This window comes from Neltuma alba, unplaced genomic scaffold, assembly GCF_004799145.2.
Source record: "Neltuma alba isolate B1F8T4 unplaced genomic scaffold, ASM479914v2 tig00011692_pilon, whole genome shotgun sequence".
Lineage (NCBI taxonomy): Eukaryota > Viridiplantae > Streptophyta > Magnoliopsida > Fabales > Fabaceae > Neltuma > Neltuma alba.
The window spans coordinates 103,120-124,514 of record NW_021636330.1 but is presented as its reverse complement, the minus strand read 5'-3'; the positions used below and the strand labels follow the sequence as shown (position 1 = coordinate 124,514).

At 32.6% G+C, this 21,395-nt stretch overlaps 1 protein-coding gene and 1 long non-coding RNA gene across 2 annotated transcripts; one reads left to right on the top strand and one right to left on the bottom strand.

Annotated features, from left to right (window-relative positions):
* Nucleotides 1-1,121: 1,121 nt before the first annotated feature.
* LOC114716854 (bidirectional sugar transporter SWEET4-like) lies at nucleotides 1,122-4,134 on the bottom strand. The gene is made up of 5 exons (XM_028901926.1): nucleotides 4,088-4,134; nucleotides 3,304-3,339; nucleotides 2,531-2,909; nucleotides 1,963-2,082; nucleotides 1,122-1,292 (listed from the first exon to the last, which is right to left on the bottom strand). The coding sequence occupies exons 1-5, from the start codon at nucleotides 4,132-4,134 to the stop codon at nucleotides 1,122-1,124; spliced, it is 753 nt and encodes a 250-aa protein (XP_028757759.1).
* A 12,731-nt stretch (nucleotides 4,135-16,865) lies between these two features.
* Nucleotides 16,866-20,441, top strand: LOC114716849 (uncharacterized). Its single transcript, XR_003737667.1, has 4 exons — nucleotides 16,866-16,942; nucleotides 19,814-19,981; nucleotides 20,070-20,133; nucleotides 20,211-20,441. It is a non-coding gene; the product is annotated as an uncharacterized LOC114716849 (long non-coding RNA).
* The last annotated feature ends 954 nt before the right edge of the window (nucleotides 20,442-21,395 follow it).

Below are 21,395 nucleotides of genomic sequence, written 5' to 3'. Positions count from 1 at the left end.
TAACTTCTGCTCAAATGTGCGATTGAGATTGAAATTACGATTTATCAGATTTTAAAAAATTTAGCAAAATAAAATAAACAAACTACATAATCACTTATTTGGATTCAAATGGGTTTATTTGAGTTCCCACCATTTAACCAAACATGCACTCCTTTATGAGTTGGCTAACAAAAATCAATTTTTTTTAAAAAAAAGGTTTAAAAAAATAATGACTAAGGTTGAAACAACCAAAAGTTTAAGGATTGAGTTGTACTAGTCATACATGGGAGATTGAATTATAGGTGGGATGAAAGTTGAAGGATTAAATAATTAATTTTCTCTTTAATTTATATTATTCAAATAATCTAAATATCATATTTAAATAATCTAATTGAGATAATAGATACATTACCATAAATTAACCAACATATACGGTTGTATATCTTTTTCTTCAATAGATATAGATATGAATATTTTATCTTCATAGAATACCATATATCCCTACCCGTCTCTATGTAAGGAGACTCAATCAGTTGTGAATCACTCCAATCGTAGAGTTATTACACACACATACACGCACATATAATCTCCCCTTTCCTTTTTTTTTTCCCCCTCTCCCTTATGGTGCATCCATGCCGTCCCATCTTATGATTTTTTTAAATAAATAAAAGTTTGAGTGAGTTGAGTCTTAAAAGCTCATTTCGATTATAAGATGTCTCCAGGCTCAGAAAACACTTATAAAAGTACTTACAGATTACCCACTAATAAGAATTTTGTATTGAAAACAAAATTCGAATCTAAGATATTATGATTATGAGCTAACTCTTTGACAATTAAACCAATTCTTATTAGTAAACTTATGATTTAATAATTCAACTCGAATCCAAACCAACTTAGCTCCAAGTAAATATGGTTGGGCTTAGCCCATTGTCATTAAAGAAAACATTGTGCCGATGAATTGTCATCTAATTCTCAGGACCCAGAAGAACACTTACCGTGATCATACACCGACAACGGGAAGAAAAACAGACCCAAAAAAAAATCAGCGGACTCTTTTTTTTTTTTTTTTGAGAAATAGAAAATTATTCAAAAAATTAAAATAAAAAAGTGCGGTTGCGGCGGAGGGTTGCGAGGGGGAGAGATCATTTGGGAAGGGTAGGATTGGCAAGGACGACCACCTCGGAAAGCGTGGGCTCCACTTGCCCCTTGGCGGCCAACTTCCGTTCTGCAATCTGCCGCTTCGTGGATTTGTAATAAGTGGCATAGAGGATCAACTGAGCCACCGATAGCAATAATCCTATCCCATTCGGTATCTGCCTCCTCAAAATAATATCTTTGTATTATTTTATAATTATATTAAAATTACATCAAAATGCTATAATATCTATTAGAAAGAAAACATTAGAAAACCATTTGAATCAATTAGGACATGAAAAAAAAAGGGTGTTGGAGGGGGTGGTAACGAGAGATCAGACGATATAGAGGTTTAAAAGATGGTGAAATAAGATACAAGAAAATGGTTAAAAAAATTTTTTGTTAACAATTAACAGAATGTAAATAATTTTGCCGTGAGAATCATACAGCTAACCCCACTTGTATTGAGATAAAACTAGTTATTGTTGTTATTTGGCTATATTAATTAAACATTTTCTTCAATATAATCATGCCCACGCATACACATGCACATACTTCTTCTCATCCTAAATATGAGAGTTAGTTACCTAATTGGAGTATATTAAGAAAATTAGTTAAATTAGTTATTTGTAATAAACATGTATTGTCTTTCTTAAAATACCTTTAATAATCATGTGTATTAACTAAAACTAGCATTTGATAAAATATTTAATATGTACAATTATTACAAGAACTATCTTAAGAAAGATAAATAAATGAAAGACGAAGTAAATTAGAGTTTTATATTTAAGACCAAATTAAATGTCAAACTCGTTTTTATATTAAAAACCGGAGGTAATACACACTTACAGCAATGAAAGGGTCAAAACGGATGAGAGCATAGGTAGTCCAAGCGACGCCATTGCCAAAGGTGCCAAGAGACACAAAGAAAGGCATGTACTCCACGCTTTTGGTAGTGATCACCATTTTCTGCGTCCAACATATATTTATATATATATATATATTTATATCGTCACATAGCTTGTATATATATACACACATATTGAAATTAAAAATGATAGTTGACATGTAAATTTGTCTTAAAAATTTTCACCCGAAAGTCAGGTTGACCTGAAATTTTTCTTCTAGGTTCAAAGTCACTCGAAAAGTGTTAAAATGGAGAAATCTGTTACCTCTTACCATTGAAAATGTTAAGAGTCATCAATACTATAATTTAATTGTTCATGTTAGTTTTTTAATGAGATAAGGTAATATTGCTATGTTTTGAAACTTTCAGGGCAATATTAAACTTAAAAAAATTCCAGACCAATATTGATTCGGAAGGAAAACTTCTAAGAAAAATTTGCATCTAAACCCATTAAAAATTAAAATGGAATGAAAAATAATTAAACAGAAGTAATTGATTAATAATACTAACCATGACGGTCAAAGGAGAAGCATACATCATAAGGTTGAAGAGGGCACAAATGGTTCCGACGACGGCGGAGCGTTTCTTGACGGTGTGAAGAAGCGTTAAGGAGAGAACAGTAAGAGAAGAGATGAAAAGGATCTCAACAAGAAGCAAAAGAAAGACTTTGAGCCTCTTGGTGCGTCGAGAGTATATGAGGAAGATGATGACGTAGATCAGCTCCACCACACAACCCGCCCCGTTTATGGTCACAACCAAGAGGCTATTCGGGTGCACCATCGGCAAACCGTACAGCGTCCACACCATACAGTTCACCAGTGTCGCTAAATACGGCATCGCCGAGTACTGCTCCACCGTTCCTTTCCTCCATATGTCCAAAAATGTTGGCCTGCAAATATATATTTTAATATTGAAAATCTTATTTAAAATTAAAGAGAAATAATAAATATGTAAAAAATAACTTTTTTCAGGGAAAAATAGCATAAGAGAGAATTTACCATGTAAATAATTTACCTTGATAATAAATGCAATGATATTAATACAAGTGATTAAATAGAAAAATAGGAAATTAATAAAAAAAAATTGGAAACGAGCCTCTAATTGTATCTTATAAATACGAACAAGGCATATTCAAAAATTGTCTCATATAAGAAGGAACGAAAAAAGAGTATAAGCTCGTAATACAGTGTGACTAATATGAGTTTTAAATTAAATGTTAATTCAAATTCATTTGATGGTGCTGGTAAACAAAAAAAAAAAAAAACCATTTGATGGTTACTTACAGGGGAGATAAGAACATGAAGCCCGAATGATGTTTCCTGCAAGTTAAATTAAGTTCCCAAAAATTTAAAAAAAAAAAAAAACAAAGATCAGTTAATTATGTATGAAAAAGAAAAAAACACGAAACTGAATCCTCTCAGTATAAAGAATATCACATAAATGAAGTGTAAAAGATCCAATTCATTTATTTGCCTTTATTTTCTTTTACAACATTATACTATCAGTAAATCATTTATTAGATTAAATAAAAAGAAAAAACATGCTTCAGTACTGTCAATGAATTATGAAGAAGGAACACCAGAAGATGAGAAGGAGAGATCATATATCACAGAAGTCGGACTAGGTTAATTTAGAATCATGCTTATAAGTTGAAAACCATCAATATAAATATGCTAAAATAACATAAGAATAAAAAAATGGACTGTTCACAAATAGTGGATTGTTGGAGAGCAACAAGCGTTGGCTGGTCTTAGTGAAAAGGGCTGTGGCGGCTTGAGTATAAGGTTTTACATTCAAGTCCATGTGAACATCCACAATACTTAAATTTGACTCATTCATATGGCCATATCAAGGAGAAAAAATTAGACAGAGAAAGAAATTTCACCCACCTAGGATGCCAAGAATAAAATTAGCGACAAACTTTAGTAAAAGAACTCTGTCATTATAGAATTCTGTAACTAAATCAGTTAGTGACAATCTTTTCCATGACGGAATTTACAAATTCTGTCACTAAATTTTGTTATTAATTTACTTTTTTTTCCCGTAATATAGAGAAAGAAGTATCACCCACCTAGGATGCCGACAACGATTCGAGCAATATCTGCAGGATTCATGGCTAAGCAGTCGCGTGGGCAGGCTCTCAAGTTTAATTTCAAGTGACAGGAAGCTAGCTTGCCAAATGCGGGTTGGTGTGGTGGATCATTGGAATGATATGTATTTATATATAGAGATGGGAATATATATAATTGAATAAAAATATTATATGTGAGGCTTTAATTTATTAAATATATAGAAGAAAATAGTCTCTTTGGCACTGTGTTTAAGATGCCATATTAATGGCGTTGCAGATAGATGAGAGAGGGAAAGCGACGACTCTACATTCTGCAATTTTGGATGGCCCTCTTTACAAAGATAAGCCCTCCATTTGTGGCTCAATATTTATGACTGATCGTCACATATAATATAGATGAAGAAATAATTTAATGATAATTTTGATATAACAGTTATACAAATATATAAAAACATAGTAACACAAATTTACCTAGTACTTATGTTAGTTAGAGTGTCAATTTTTCATGACTCATGCTTTATGCCTTGGAGGGATTCTAAATGTCATTTACAACATCGAGCATTCTAAATGTCATTTGAAAAATAGTCAATAAACAAGTATCTCCTAATTGTGATTAGACTAAGTGCAAAGGACTTTACAACCTTTTAGCAGAATCTTGAATTTGAATTGATGGAATCACGTAGGGAGCTTGACTCAACTCAATTATAGATTAGTCGGTGGGCATCTTATGGTTTGCCAAAGAGGGAGGAAAAAAGAAAAAAGAAAAAAAGTTAAGTACTTAATTTATATTTTTATGTTTTTGATTAAAAATTGAAATATGTATATTTTCGTTCATGATTTACCCAACTAACCTTTTTTAAGAAAATGTGAACAAAATTATCAATTTCATTGTGAAAATAAATTGGCCATTTTAGAACAACATAAGGTAAAGGGTCGATTTATAACATCTGTGAATTTGATATTTTAATGGATCGAAATGAGAATTTTAGTTTTCGATGCATATGAAATGTACAAGTCAAAAGGTGATGATAAAACTTTGCGTTAAAGTCTAATTTTGTCTCAGAAATTTTTGTTGAGAAGTTATCAGTATTTAGAAGATTTTTTAGCTTCAATGTTACTTGAAATTTTTTTAAATATAATAATATTCACTTGAGCCAACAAAGACTTAACATTGACCTTTAAGAAAAACGCTAACGTTGAAAGTAGCATATTGATAAAAAAAGTTGGCTTACACGTGCTGATGTGAGACAAAAACACGAGGTATTAAGGTAGAAAAAGTGAAGGAAGAGCCATGATGAACAAAAAGCTAAAGGTAATCCCTGAAATTGCAAGTGATTTCCTGTGTTAGGGTAACGGAGGAGATTGGGATGCATGTGAGCACTGAATCTTGTACGCTATTGGAGTAGGCAAGAGAGCAAAGATTCATCCTCAGTAAACATGTCTGTGGGTTAAGTATGTTTTTTTTTTGTTTTTTATTAATTAATTTAGATTTATGGTGAGATTCTATTAGATGGAAACGATGGTCTTGATGATGATCCCCCGCATGGTGAAAAGAGTAGAGGTCCCGATGATTTGTGGGATTTGAAAAGTTCTTGAATGAGTTGAATAGTGTGAGAAAGGTGATTGAAAAGATTACATCAAGTACTTCAGTGTTAGGAGGTGAACGAAGTGGAGTTATGTGTAGAGATTGAGAAGGACGATAATGGCAAGTATGTCAGAAAGGATGAGGAATATGAGGAGGAGGAGTAGGAATGTGCTGAGGGATATTAGCGGACATTAGCTTACTTAGATACTACCTTCGATTCCTAATATAAAAACTAATTTGATATTTAATCTGGTTCTAAATATAAGATTTATAATTATTTTGTCTTTCATGTTTATTTATTTTTTCTCAGGTAGTTTTATACCCAAAAAAGTATATGGTGTTTAGTGCACATTAGGTATAAGTTTATGGATATTTGCAGCATAATCCTACATTTTATATACTTTGTTGCATTGCTTTTATTATTCTATTACTTTATCCTTGTGTTTGCATAAAATTTTGAGTAGCCCCAATTTAACCCCTCTTGGATGGCAGCTATCTTTATAGGTAAATGCCAAGAGACTAATGCTATTTCTTATCCATGTAGAACACCAAAATACTATTTTAATCAACTTCTTTGACTTGCCACCGGGTAATTTTGGGAAAATATTTATAAATTATTACATATTGAGTTATAAATAACAAATATACTAGTTTTGTTTTAAATTTCTAGAGGATTTGTAAATCTCAGAAGTTGGCTTGTAAATTGTGTTTGAAAATTTATATATAATAATATTTACATGATTAAATGATAAATTATTAAATTTTTAATATTATATTGTCAAACGAATTTAATTACTTAATTAGTGTTGTTGCCTGCAATGATGATCCAATAATCGCCCAATAGGCGATCAAAATGGTTAGTTAAAATTGTGTTTTCGGTCTTTTACAACAATAACATTATTCTTTTAGCACTTATTTATATTTTAAAACTTAATCAATATTAATTTTTTATGTGATACTTATTTGTAATTTTTTAGCATTATTTTCTATAATTTTCTTAGTTAAAAAAAATCAAATTGTGTAATATTTAACTAAGGAGCTAAATTATTTCTCCGAAAATTATATTCAAGTTCTAAGTAAGACATTATTAGTGCAAAATCCCTTGAAATCATCAAATAAACCTAAAATCCCAAGGGAATTGTGGGTAAGAGAATCATAGTTGTTAATACATACTACGATAGTTGTTAATGTAACCGGTCTAGTTGTAAATGACAAGTATGCAGTGCAGGTGGATATTTATTGTTAATATATATCGTGATAGTTGTTAATATAACTAATTTAATTGTTAATAACAAGTGTGCAGTGTATCTGGACATTAGTTGTTACTACATATTATCATAGTTGTTAATATAACTAGGTTAGTTGTCAATGACAACTGTGTAATTGAAGTAGACATTAATTGTTAATACATGTCACAATAGATGTTAATATAATAACTAGTTTAATTATCAGTGACAAGTGTGTATTACTGGTAGATTTTAATTGTTAATATATGTCATGATAGTTGTTAATATGACTAGTTTAATTAGTTGCCAATGACAAGTGTGTTGTGTATGTGGATATTAGTTGGGAATATATGCCACGATATGTTGAAGTAGTGTGATAACAAGAACACACTAGAAAAAGGACTTTCAATATTGGTTAAAAAGAACCTTTTATATTAATTAATGAGGGGACATAAGAGCCAATAACGTAATTTCTTAGCAATTTTATGTCAATTTCAAAAACGACATAGAAAGTCACTCTCTTCATCAGTTTTTAATAACCCATATAGATTGTAGAATTTTCCTTAAAAAAATAGAAAAACAAAATGATGGTTTTGAATTCATTCAAAATAAGTGCACAATCATTCTAGAATCATATTACAGATAACATTACTCTTTTAACCCATTTTAACCAATTTTTTTACAAGAAGATAACATAACACAGTCATGATAACCAATGACAATGGCCAAATCTATTGATGCTCTTGTCTTCACAACATCATGACAAGGAGGGTCAGAGGATGGCGGTGGACTTCCAGAGTAACAAATAAGTTAGGGGTTGAAAGGTGTACGTCTCTGAAATTGGGGATAGAATTTATGCTTTTTCTAAGGATAATTTGGTAATTGTACAATTGAATTAACGTACTATCAAGTCTTTGGGGACTTCACATTTATTTCATCATCTCATGGGACCTTTTAGTAGTAATTTTTCTTGCTCGGGATCTAAATATAATTTCCCATTGTTCCCCTCATAAAATATAAGAGGTCATATTGTACCGTCCTGACTTTAGGATGTCTAGTGTGCCTAAAAAAATTGAATTCTTTATTTCAAATATACAATAAGAAAATGAATCAACATCAAAGGCATGCAAAGCTAATTATTACTCCTTCAATTCTAAATATAAGACCTACTTTATAATGTAAATTACACTATAAAGTGGGTCTTATAGTTAGAGCCGGAGGAGTATTATTTTAAAAAAAATATATACCCTTAGGCCTTGTAGTTTTAATATTAATATATAAAAGTTGGCACAAAAATAATATTAACATGTACAAAATGTTAATGATTGGAATAAATTATAATAACTTGAAACAAACGCGGTGGATATAGTGGAAGTGGTTAATCCTTCGTGATGTGTCACACTAAGGTTTGAATTTTTGTTGAAAGATGTACTTACATTTAATATCCAATAATATTTCAAACAAGATTACTTCTAATAAGTTAAAGGATACATAGGGAAAAACATTATAATAGCTTGAGACTGTCAGCTTCATGTGAAAACATGACGTTGAATCCTAGAAATACATAATTTTATTTTGGGTCCACTAACTCAAAGGGATCAGGCACTCCGGTCAAAAAAAAAAAAGGGATCAGGCACCAATAAATTTTTTGCCATTTGCCGACACGGATTTCGAGGCTGCATATCATGCTGCATTCTTCTCAATAGAGCCTGTTTTCTAGTAGGTGAAGACCAAAAAATCCCAAGCAAAACTTTAAAGGCCTACTGTTTGAATTGAACATTTTAGGGGACCATGATCCATTGGCGGAATTATGTTTGAATGTGAAGAATGTGAACCTGAGACTCTGCCTAGTTTAGGAAAAATTTTTGAGATGTGATATAATTATTCATATATTTGCATCAAATCAGAAAGGGTTCTTGATGGGAATAATGATTAAAAAGGAACCTAAAAATCCCATAATCCCAAATCAAGAATTTTTATAAAAATATGTCATTATTTGTAAATCAAGTGTTGTCAAAACCTATTAAAATATAGGAAATAAATTTAATTTGGGACTTAGTAATTTTCATATTCTTTTTTTGTCATTTTCGTGTTCTCGACGACTTGGGTAGTGGGACGTGTTGATACTAATTAAGCTGAAAAAACTTTTTTAGAAGATGTGTAAATATAATTTTAATTGAAAAAAGCAGTTCATTCCATAATTTTGTAAGATGGGAAATGTTTTAGGATAAAAAGGTTGATGACAAGCTTTTTATAGGAAAAGGTGATGGTTTTATTATCATGCCTCTAAACAATCCATTCTACTTCATGGGTCGTTAAAGTTTATTGCATATTATTGAAGAAACAAGGTGACAATTAAAGATAATTGCAAAAAAAATTTCCTCCTTTCTCATCCAATGTTACCTTGAACATTAATGAAGACTTGTGAAGAAAACTGAAAACTTTTTAAGATTATCGGAGACTCTAGAAGAAAGGTGGAAGATGATTGAAGCAGCTTGATGAAATTTTTGTTGAAGATATTTGAAGTCTTTTGGAGATTAATGAAGATTCTTGAATAAAATTGAAGTTTTTTTGAAGATTACCATATACTTTTGAAGAAATGTGGAAGATATATGATTAAAGTTAATTGCATAAATTTTTCATCTTTACTTATTCAATGGTCTTGAAGCTACATTGAAGACTTATGAAGATTACTGAAGACTCCTGAAGATTCTTGAATACTTTTTGGAAAAAAAATAAAATAAAATAAAGACCCATGAAGATTCAAAGATGTCGAACCGAAGATCGATATATATAATTTTTAGTATAGTAAAAAAGATAATTATCTAAATAATTGTTAACAATTTTCCTGAAAAATTTTCCCCCTAACCTAGCCATAGCCTTGGGTTTAATGATCATCAATTGTTCTTCAAGAGTCGGCAATATAACTTCAACATATCTTGAAATTTGTTTCACTTGCTTTCCTTAAATATTTGAATGTTTTACACATTATAAGAATAATTTCGCCAATATTTGAATAATTTTACAAATATTCCAATATTGTAGAAAATTTTTCATGAAAACTTAGTGTCATTCTGAAAAATTATGTCACCTGAGGCAAACATATAAATAAATAGTGTTAATACCATTAATTAATTTTGATAGGTTGATCAAATTTTGGTTTTAATTTCTATAGTTTCAAATAAGTGATTTTAAATGGTATAGCTTTATAAAAATTTTATTTGAGTTTAAATATATGGACCCAAACCAAAACTTATTAAAAGCATAGAAACCAGTAGTTAAACGTAGACCAAGTTTTTATGAAACTATATAGAGGCTAAAACTAATAATTTGAAATTATAGGGCTAAAATTAAAATTTAATTAAACTGCAAGGACCAATAATAATACTATCCTAATAAATATATCATGTTTTCCTGAAAATTTTTCCTATACTTAGGCACAGTCTTGGCTTCACATTCTTTTTGTGGCTTACTAAAAGGAGCATGCAATTACTTTCTTTTTTTTTGCCCTTCATGTTCAAACAACTCCCCCTCATTAAGGATCCTGCATATGGTTCCCAATAATGTTCAATTCAAACACTTGTCTTTCGCTTGAATATTTTTGTCTTTTGGTCTTTTTAACCAATATAATTGTCCCAAAATCATATGTTAAATAAGTCATATCCATTTGTAATTCGTTAGTGAATTAATTTACTCCTATTATCTTTTAACACTTTTTTCTACGTAGCATTTTTTGTGGGTGTGGGGGTGGCATTGGGATGGTTGTAGGCCCATGCTGCTCCACCTAATGAGAAGAACTTTCTATTTTCCAATGTTTCGGTCAATTTGTTCCATTTGATAACTTCAAAATATATCAGCTTTGTCATACATGTTTATGTAAATGATATACCGGTCTATTTTTATATATGTAAATCACTAGTACAATATGATTTATTATTCAATATAAGTCATTTGTAGGTAATTAATAATATTTTCTAAATTTTATCCCTATAAATACAATAATAAATAATATAGATGAGAGAAAATGTACAACATGTTTTCTTTCAATACTTTTTTAATAGGGATAGATGTGAAAATTTTTAACATTTTAATATATTTTTTAGCATGTGATAATGGGGTATAAGTAACTTACATCTAAAAACATAATAGTCCTAAGATCAAATCCATCTTCTTTTTTTTTTACTAGTAGATCAAATCCATATAAACACACAGTTGCATTACACAAAACTGGACTTTCAGCGACTACAAAAAAAGTCACCGCCGAAAATATGACTTTTAGCGGCGATTAGAAGTGTTGCAGCTAATTGCCGTTGCCAAAAATGATAGTAACGGTGGTGACAAGAAGAAGTCACTACTATAGGTGCAACTTTCAGCAGCAACAAAATCTGTCATCGTCGAAAGTTACACACTTCAATAGTAACAAATGTGGTCACTGCTGAAAGATGAGATGTCTGGCGGCAACAATATTTGTCCCCACAGAAAGGTGATTGTCGCCACTGAAAGTCTTTTTCACATTTTTTACCATTTTTTATTTTTTGTAAAAATTTTATATTATAATCTTTTATTTGTGTAAGTAACTTTGATAATTATTGTTTTTTCATGTATTATTATGTTAGGGAGAGACTAAAAGAAAGATAATATGGTGTTTGAGAGAGAAAGGGAGAGGAAGAAAGTTTGGAGTGTGTATAAAACACATACACTATAATTAAATGTTTGAGAGATGGAATTAGAAAAGGGAAAATTAAACACAGGTCTCACAGAAGACAAGTTAGTACTATAAGGTCCTCTAAAATATCAAAATAACTAACAAGTCCCAAGGGACCTACGGATAATAAATTTTAATTGTGATATTACCTACTTAACCCCATTAATTTGACTCTAAATATTTTCCCCACCTCAAACCGTCAGCCACTCTCTTGCCTATCAAGACCATCTTCGTCTTCACGACTGCTCTAAATCACTCTAAGTGTCGTTAGTGCCAAATCTCAATCCAATCCTCATGGCCTTTATCTTATGCATGGATATGGTCTCTTGAAGGAAGCAAGGAACAATATCATAAAGAGAATACCAGCGTTTCAAGAAATGCATTATCTTTTGCTTTCTTTGAAATCTCTCAGACTATGCATTCTTCCATCGCCACTCACTATCATCTATTTGAGGTTCAATTTCTTTAAATTTCCCTCACTGTCAATTTGGTTGCTATCCTTTTTTTCTTATAATTTCTTTGATAAATAATATAGTTTGAATATAATATCACTTGAACTGGAATGATACAACATCAGTTGAGTTTGTGATTATTTCTTTTTATGCTTTCTTTCTTCCTTGATATGATTATTTGTAGAGGGTTTTGAATTACGTTGGAAACATGATTTAGAGTATCTACTATTGTAATGTATTTTGCATCTTCATTGTCTATGATGATCAAGAAGAAAGTTGAGTTGATTTTGTCTCGATTCAATTGCTATGGTTGTTTAATATAGATTACTGTATCGTTCCAAAAACAAATAATCCTTTTTTTCTAATCTTCTTTGATATGCTCACTTGATCAATGCTCCCTCACCCTCTATTTATGTTACGTTATATTTTCGAATTGGATTGGCTCAAGGTCTATGCATTAGTTGTAGTCTTGTAGCAATCATTGAGCATTAGCCAACTAGACATATATCGTCCTGCATCTAAAATCTCAACAGCCCATCATTTAAGTAGAGCGACACCTAATCGAATATTTTTATGTTTTTCAGTTTATCATGGATATTGATTTTCTTTGGATGCATTTTTGTCACTGCAGCAACATTATTATATTATTATTTGAGGTGGTATCATATAAGATAATAATAATTATAATGGCGTCCCTCCATGTGTGTGTTGTGCAAATCTTACCTTAGGATTTTTCATTCATATGTTTTTTTTTAAAGTGCCTGGGTGACTTACTCTAAGATAATTAAATTCTCTATTATAGTAATAGAAAACTGAAGTTTCTGCAGTTAAATATGAAGAATACTGATAAGTAAATATTTTATAATTAAATAGGTTATATTTTAGAATATATTTGGTTAAATTTATGAATATCTTATGTCTATTTAATTATTTTTTATGGATTTTTCTCTATCTAATCAATAATAGGATAAAAAGAAATTTTGCCACAAAATCTACTCATATCCTATTTTATTTTGCAGAAGATATTATTAGATTTCAGTAGAAAAGAAAATATCAAATAAAAATATGAAAGAAAGTCAAGCCTGAACTTCTCTATCTAGTACAAACATCGTAATTGGCTAAGATAATGACAAGTAGTTTGGAAACTTATAATGTGATGATGGTATTCTTTTTTTCCTTTTTTCAGTTTAACAAAATGGCTAAAAAGAGTAAGAACAAACTTGAACAAAAGCCTAGGAACTTCTTCAGATACATACTATTTACTAGGACTGCACATGGGCAAGACTGGGCAGGGCAGGACCCTTACTCAATGCCAGCCCGAAGAATGAACGGGCTGAAAAATGCAGCTCATTGCCTGGCCCTGCCTATGAAAAGCCCTATTGAGTTTGGGCTGGGCAAATGCGGGTTGGGCAGGGTGGGCTTCCATGCCCAACAAGTTAATATACTATATTAATTACCTAATTATTTATGTCCCTTTAAATAATGTGATGTAACTTCATATTAAAATGGCAACTCAGCCTTAATTTTGTTATTGCTAATTAATATACTATGAAACTACTTTTTGTAGTAGCTAGAAGGAGTGGACTATGACAAAAAATGTTTGTATATTTTATTAAACTTAATTGTTTTTCTAGTTTCTAACTCTCTAAATCATTCAAAAATAAATAAGTACAATGAACACTGAATATTGATGCAATAGTGAGTTTGATTCGGAAAAGAAATATGAGGCAAATAAAATATATATAAATAAAATTATATATATTTTTGCGGGTAGGGCCAAATAGGCAGGGTAGCATACTATGCCCGATGCCCCGCACTACCCAACAATTTGCCCAACCCGAACGTGCCCAATAGTTCTTTCGCGCTAATTTTTTAGGGCGGGATGGGCATTTTTTTGCGGGCTTGGACGAGCATAGTAGGCAACTGGGCTTCATGAACACCCCTATTATTTACTGCAGAATTTTATGAGAAGAACAAGAAGTTTAAGTCTTTTAAAGAGGGCACTAACGCAGTGAAAAGGCTTAAGGGAAGTTAACAAAAGATGAGAGAGAACAATATGGTGAAAGGGCTAAAAAAATGAGAGTCCCACTGAAAGGGAGGAATTGTATTATTCCCTTCCACACACGGTGTGCTCTGGGATAATTTATGGAGGTTTGCATGTACTTAAAGAAAAGTGAAGATAAGATGGAAAGGCCAAATTGCTTGCTTTATCTTAATCTTAATATTATTATTATTATTAATATATAAAGAAGGAAGAAAATCATTTTTTTATCCAATTGTTCATTCCTGGGATGAGGAAGAAGCAGATAGAGCAAGGGCCTCCTCTTCTTCCTGAAGTGAGCGAATTGCATGTAGAGATCCATAGGGGCTTATAGTTTAATTGGTTGAAACGTACCGCTCATAACGGTAATATCGTAGGTTCAAGCCCTACTAAGCCTACTAGAGTGAACGTGGGAACTTAGAACGGGGCACAGCGTAACTAAGAGAGCGATTCCATTTAGGACGAGACAGAATGGGCGGGCACAAGCAATATAGTATAAATTGGTTGAAATATGTTGCTCACAAATTTATAGAAATTTTTGTGGTGAATTGATCTGTGCATTTGACCCTATAAGTCAACAAATTTTAATTCGAGTGAAGAAGTATGAAATGGGACCCGAAGATGTAAATCAATTGATGGGCCTACCATTTGAGGGGCAGGATATTAAAATGAATGTAGAGAATAAAGATGAAACATTTAAAGGATTAAGGAATGACTACAGGAAAATGACATACAAAACAATAGGAAGATAGTTGACTGAAAGAAAAAAGGATGAAAAGTTTGAATTTTTTTTGTTATGTATGCATTAGGAGTCTTCTTGTGTCCTAGCTCGAGTGTATGGGTCAATGATAAAGTGTTAAAGGTCATAGTGGTGACAAATGATAGTTTAAGATAGTATGATTAGAGCAGCTTTATTTTTAGAGAATTCTGCAACTCGATTACAAAGTTCAAGAAAGGAAAGAAGAAAGGAAAAGCCGATGGGATGAAAATTATGGAATGTTGCTTATACTTTTTAATGGTAAATGTGGGTATGATTCATTTACTTTGATATTAGTTGTATTGTCAATGTACTATGTGCTGTTATCAATAGTGCTATGTATGTTGTAATTGACTGCTCTGTATATTGTCATTTGCTACTTTATATGTTGTCATTTACTACTTTGTATATTGCATTTGCTGGTATGTACGTTGTTAAATGCTTATGTATATGTTGTGATTGGCTCGTGTGAAGGTTGTTATTGGCTTGTGTGCATGTTGTCATTAGCCTCTGTTGGTTTGTTGCCTGCTTATGTATATGTTGTAATTGGCTGCTATGCATGTTGTCATTAGCCTTTATTGGTTTGTCACTTGCTTATGTATAGGTTGTAATTGGCTGTTGTGCATATTGTCATTGGCCTTTGTTGTTGTCACTCGCTTATGTATAGATTGTAATTGGTTATTGTGCATGTTGTCATTAGCTTAATAGCTTATGTGCATGTTGTGATTGGTTGTTGTGTATGTTGTGATTGGCTTCTATGCATATTCTCATTGACCTCTATTGGTTTGTCACTCACTTATGCATAGGTTGTGATTGGTTGACTTGTAGGTTGTGACTATATGTTGTGCATGTTGCCATTCAGTTAAGTATGGGTTGTGATTGGCTGCTGTGCATGTTGTGAATGACACAAATATAGGTTGTGATTGGTTGATGTGTAGGTTGTGACTGTGTGCTATGCATGTTATCATTCAATTAAGTGTGGGTTGTGAATGGTTGATGTGCATGTTGTAAATGACACAAATGTAGGTTGTGATTGGTTGATGTGTAAGTTATGACTGTATGTTGTGCATGTTATCATTCAGTTAAGTGTGGGCTGTAATTGGTTGCTGTGCATATTGTGAATGACATAAATGTAGGTTGTGGTTGATGTGTAGGTTGTGATTGTATGCTGTGCATGTTGTCATTCAGTTAAGTATTGGTTGTGATTGGCTGCTGTGCATGTTGTGAATGAGACAAATGTAGGTTGTGACTGGCTTATGTATAGGTTGTGACCGTATGCTGTGCATGTTGTCATTCAGCTAAGTGTAGGTTGTGATTGGTTGCTATGCATAGGGGTGAGCAAAACTGAACCGTAACTGAAGACCGTACCGAACTGAAATTAATTCAGTTTTTTCGGTTCGGTTAATTCGGTTTTTATTTTTTTGGTTAATTTTTTTGGTTATTTCGGTGTTTGGGGTTTGGTTCGGTGATCACAATAAAATTTCGGTTATAACCGAATAACCAAATAATAAACCTTTTTTTCTCTTTTTCCTATTATTTTTATTTCTCTCCTTTTTTTTCAAAATACTTCGCCCTCAGCCCCTCACCGTTCGGTCCCTCTTTAGCTCTCTCACACACAGCGTGGCTTTCTCAATCTCAATCTTGCCCTATTGCCCTAAAATCTAAATCACACACCGCAGCCTCCCGTTTGAAAGTAGTCACTCAGCTTCTTGACTTCTCCGAGCTTAGCCATCGTTGGTTGCCGACTCGCCATCAACCCGTCATTGCCTTGCCTCTGGTTTGTGGCTTCACCGCTTCAGTGTATCCGAACATTGTCTTGCCCCTACTTCGTCTCTGCTAGACTGCCACCCCTGCAATTCTGCGAAGCCTTCCGTGCTTCGACGTCCTCTTTAGTCTCTGGTAGCTTCGTCTTCTCCGGCAGCTTCATCTTCTGTCACAAAGAACAATTACTACTTCAGCACTAGGCATTGTTTTGTGACAGAAGCTATCATAAAAACTTCAACACTAGGCACTGTTCTCTGACTTAGCGTGCCTTTCTCGCGATTCCCTTCTCGTTTATCTCATCGATCCATTCCCTTCGCTCACGTGAGTCTCCTCTCTCTCTCTCTCTCTCTCTTCCAATTACTACTTTGCTCTCTACTCATAAGTATGTTTCATGATGAACTTTTGATTTCAACTTTGAATTGATATATTGATTGCCGATTATAGCGTCATACGAATATGCCCTTCATTTGTCTTTCCACATCTCACTGAATGGTTGTAGCTTGAATTTGTGTAAAAAGGGAATCGCGGTTAATTCAGAAGCTTCTGTGACAACTTCGTCTTCTAATAATGTTGTGTAGTGGATAATAGGCCAATTTGTTCTGTTGAGAAGATACACAGAGTTCAGGCTCTTAGACTCTTTGTATCAAATTTCACTCTATCATCTTGATTTAACAGATAGTGAGAATGGGTGATGCTCAAGTTATATAATTTGAACCGGATTGAGAAGTCATATTAATGGGTGATGCTTTATATCTTCAAATAACTTCACATACCAATCATAACTATATTCCAATAAGTAAAATATAATTTAAGCATGTTCAATTTTCCAAGGATATCAAATTTGAGTATGGATGGGGATAAGTTAAGTACAACATAGATCTTCAAAGTTGAAATTAACAGTAGCCGGTAGGTAGTTCAACATTATTAATTATTATTGTAAAATTGAAAAAAAAAAACACACACATACAGAGAAGGAAACTCTTTAATGAACAATGATTGATTGGAAGGGATTTAATATTAACTAAAGTTCGAACCTTACGAGTGATAATAAAAATGTGTGGGAGAGTTATCTCCGATTTGGGCCCAATAATAATACTTCCATAGGTCTGCTGCCACCAAAGATAGTTATTGTGTCAAATTTCGTACCATTTCCATGATCATTCATGATACCCTGTTTTATATATCAAACCTTCTTGTATTTAAATCATTTAATTACAAACACATGATCATGAAAAGTTATTTGATTTCATATTCATTATAAATTGTCCTCATTTGGTTTCTTATATAACATGTTGTCACTAGTTTTTTTTACTTAATTAGATGTCTTCTCATGGTGAAACCATGGGTGATGCTCAAGTTGGGGATGATAGTGCTACTCAAACAACAAAGCCTTCAATGCCAGTAACAAGGGGAACAAAAAGAAAAAGCATGAAGCCAAGATCAAAAGTTTGGGAGCATTTCACCAAATTTGTGAATGAAAAAGGTGAAATTAGAGGTAAGTGCAATTATTGTGGAAGTGATCTTGCATGTGATCCAAAAGCTAATGGAACCACTGCACTTAGCAACCATATGAATTCTTGTAAATTGAAGCCCCCTCCTGAAGAACTTGCACAATCTCTTTTGAACTTTAATGTAGAAGATGACAAAATAGGTCTTGCAAATTGGAAATTTGATCAAGATGCTATTAGAAAAGTCTTGTCATGCGTGATAGTTACTGATGAATTACCTTTCAAGTTTATTGATGGGAGTGGGTTTAAGCAATTTATGTCTATTGCTCAACCTAAATGTAAAATTCCATCAAGATGGATTGTTGCTCGTGACTGTTTTGGAATTTATATTGAGGAAAAAGTTAAATTTAAAGATTATTTGTTGCATAAAAGGCAAAGGGTCTGCCTCACCACTGACACTTGGACTTCCATTCAAAGAATTAATTACATGTGCATTACTACTCATTTCATAGATGATACATGGACATTGAGAAAGAGGATTTTGAATTTCATTCCAATTTCTAGTCATAAAGGAAAAGATATTGAAATAGAAATGGAAAAATGTCTACTTGAATGGGGAATTGAAAGGGTGCTCACAATTACTGTGGACAATGCCGATTCTAATGATGTCATGGTTCAATATTTAGAAGGAAAAATTGTGAATTGGGGCCACTCAATTATGAAATGTCAATTCTTACATGAGATATGTTGCACACATAATTAATTTGATTGTTACTGATGGGTTGAAGGAAATAGGGAGTTCAGTGAAAAATGTTAGAGAAGCTGTCCGTTTTATTAGGCAATCACCCCTTTGAATGAGAAAGTTTAAAGAGAGTTGTGAGGATGAAAAGATTCAAAGTAAACAGATTTTATGCTTAGATGTCCCAACTAGGTGGAACTCTACCTATTTGATGTTAGAGACTGCTCAAAAATTTGAGGCAGCCTTTAAAAGATTTGAGGATAAAGATCCTTATTTTCGATTTGATCTTGAAGATGGGGAGGGGGTGCTTGAGTCTAAAAATTGGAAGAATGTTAGAAGGATGATCATGATGTTGGGTCATTTTTATGAGCTTACTGTGCAGATTTCTGGCTCTTTATTTGTGACATCTAATACCTTTTTTCGTGAAATTTACAAGCTATATCGTTTTTTGGATGAATGGACAAAATGTGATGTTTGGGAATTGGCTTCCATGGCAAACAGAATGAAAGAGAAATTTGATAAGTATTGGGGAGATCCTATGAAGATGAACCAGCTTCTTTATATTGCTGCTACTCTTGATCCCTGGTATAAATTAGATTGGGTGCAATTTGCCTTGTGTAAAATGCACACAAGTGCAATTGGTACAAGTTTGGGGATACATATTAAAGAAATGTTAATTTCTTTATATAATGAATACAAACGCGCTTTTCCCCCCTCAACCCAATCCGAAAGTGGAGCCAGTGCATAGCACACAAGATGATTGTCATGAAGATGATGACCCTTCTGTAAAAGTCAGAAAATTGCTTGATATTGAGGAACAAGAGTTCATGAATGAGCGTTTTGGTGGAAGAACTAGCAGAACTGAGGTTGATAGATATTTGAATGAAGAAATTGAGGTAAATAAAGAAGATTTTGATATTTTAGGTTGGTGGAAGCTAAATGGCCCTAGATTTCCTATTCTTTCTCTACTAGCTAGAGATGTTTTGGCTATTCCAATTTCCACAGTTGCATCAGAGTCTACATTTAGCACTGGAGGATGAGTTCTAGATTCATTTAGGAGCTCTTTAACTCCTAAAGCTGTGCAATCTCTAATTTGTGCTCAAGACTGGCTTAGACGCTCAATTCAATATGTTGTAGAAGAAGGTAATGATGATATTCAAAAGATAGAACTTGGTAATATTTTACTTTTACTTCATAATATTATAATGCTTGATTTATTGTAATATATGAAGTCTGATTTTGTTTTTTTGTTTTTGTGTAGATTTGTAAAAATTGCATTGGAGGCAACTGTTGATATATTGTAGATGCTAGGAAAAAATACTTGAGTAAACAAATCTTGTGCTTATTTTTTTTTAGCTCTAAAGTTGTGCACTCTCTAATTTTTTTTTTTGTTTAATTGTAGTTGTTGGTGACTTGGTGTTGGTGGCAAGTTGCATGCAAGGAATTGAGCACAAGGATTAGCTGGAATTAGTTGTAATTTTAAATTTCACATGTTATGCTATTAGTATTTGGTTGGTTTGTTTGGATTTTAACTATATTTGGATTTTTTTGGCTATTGGTTTGTATGTTCTTATAGATTGATGCTTGAAAGAGGTTGATTATTATTTATTCTATTATTATGTATTTATGTTTTAAATTTGATATGTAACTAGCATAAAAAATCAGAAGTGGAGGACTTGGAAAATTTGAGACGCAAGCAATTCAAAATGGAGACAAATATTTTAATGGGCCATCTGCCAATTTGGTGCTTGCAAAAATCGTTTGGTGTCATAGCAGGCCAAAACCGAACCAGGAGAGATAATATATTAATGGGATTTATCAAAAAAAAAAAAACCAAAAATCGATCCAACGTCTTTTGGCCACAATAGTATTGAAGGGGCCCAATAATCGAATTATGCCCCTAACCGAACTGAAATATTTTTGGTTATTTCGGTTCAGTTATATTATTGAGTTCGGTTTCGGTTCGATGTTATTTTTATCCTATGTTCGGTTATTCGATTATTTTGGTTATTTGCATTAATTGAATCGAATAACCGAATACTCACCCCTAGCTATGCATACTATGAATGACATAAATGTAGGTCGTGATTGGCTGATGTGTAGATTGTGACTGTATGATGTGCATGTTGTCATTCAGTTAAGTGTGGGTTGTGTTTGGCTGTTGTGCATGTTGTGAATGACACAAATATAGGTTGTGATTGGTTGATATGCAAGTTGTGATTTAGTCAAGTGTTAGTTGTGAATGGTTGTTGTGCATGTTATGAATGATACAAATGTAGGTTGTGATTGACTGATGTGTAGGTTGTGACTATATACTGTGATTGTTGTCATTTGATCAAGTATGGGTTGTGATTAGCTGCTATGCATGTTGTGAATGACACAAATATAGGTGTGATTGGCTGATGTGTAGGTTGTGACTGTATGCTGTGCATGTTGCCATTCAATTAAGTATGGGTTGTGAATGACTACTGTGCATGTTGTGAATGACACAAATATAGGTAGTGATTAGTTGATGTGTAGGTTGTGACTGTATGTTATGCATGTTGTCATTCAGTTAAGTGTAGGTTATGAATGGTTGCTGTGCATG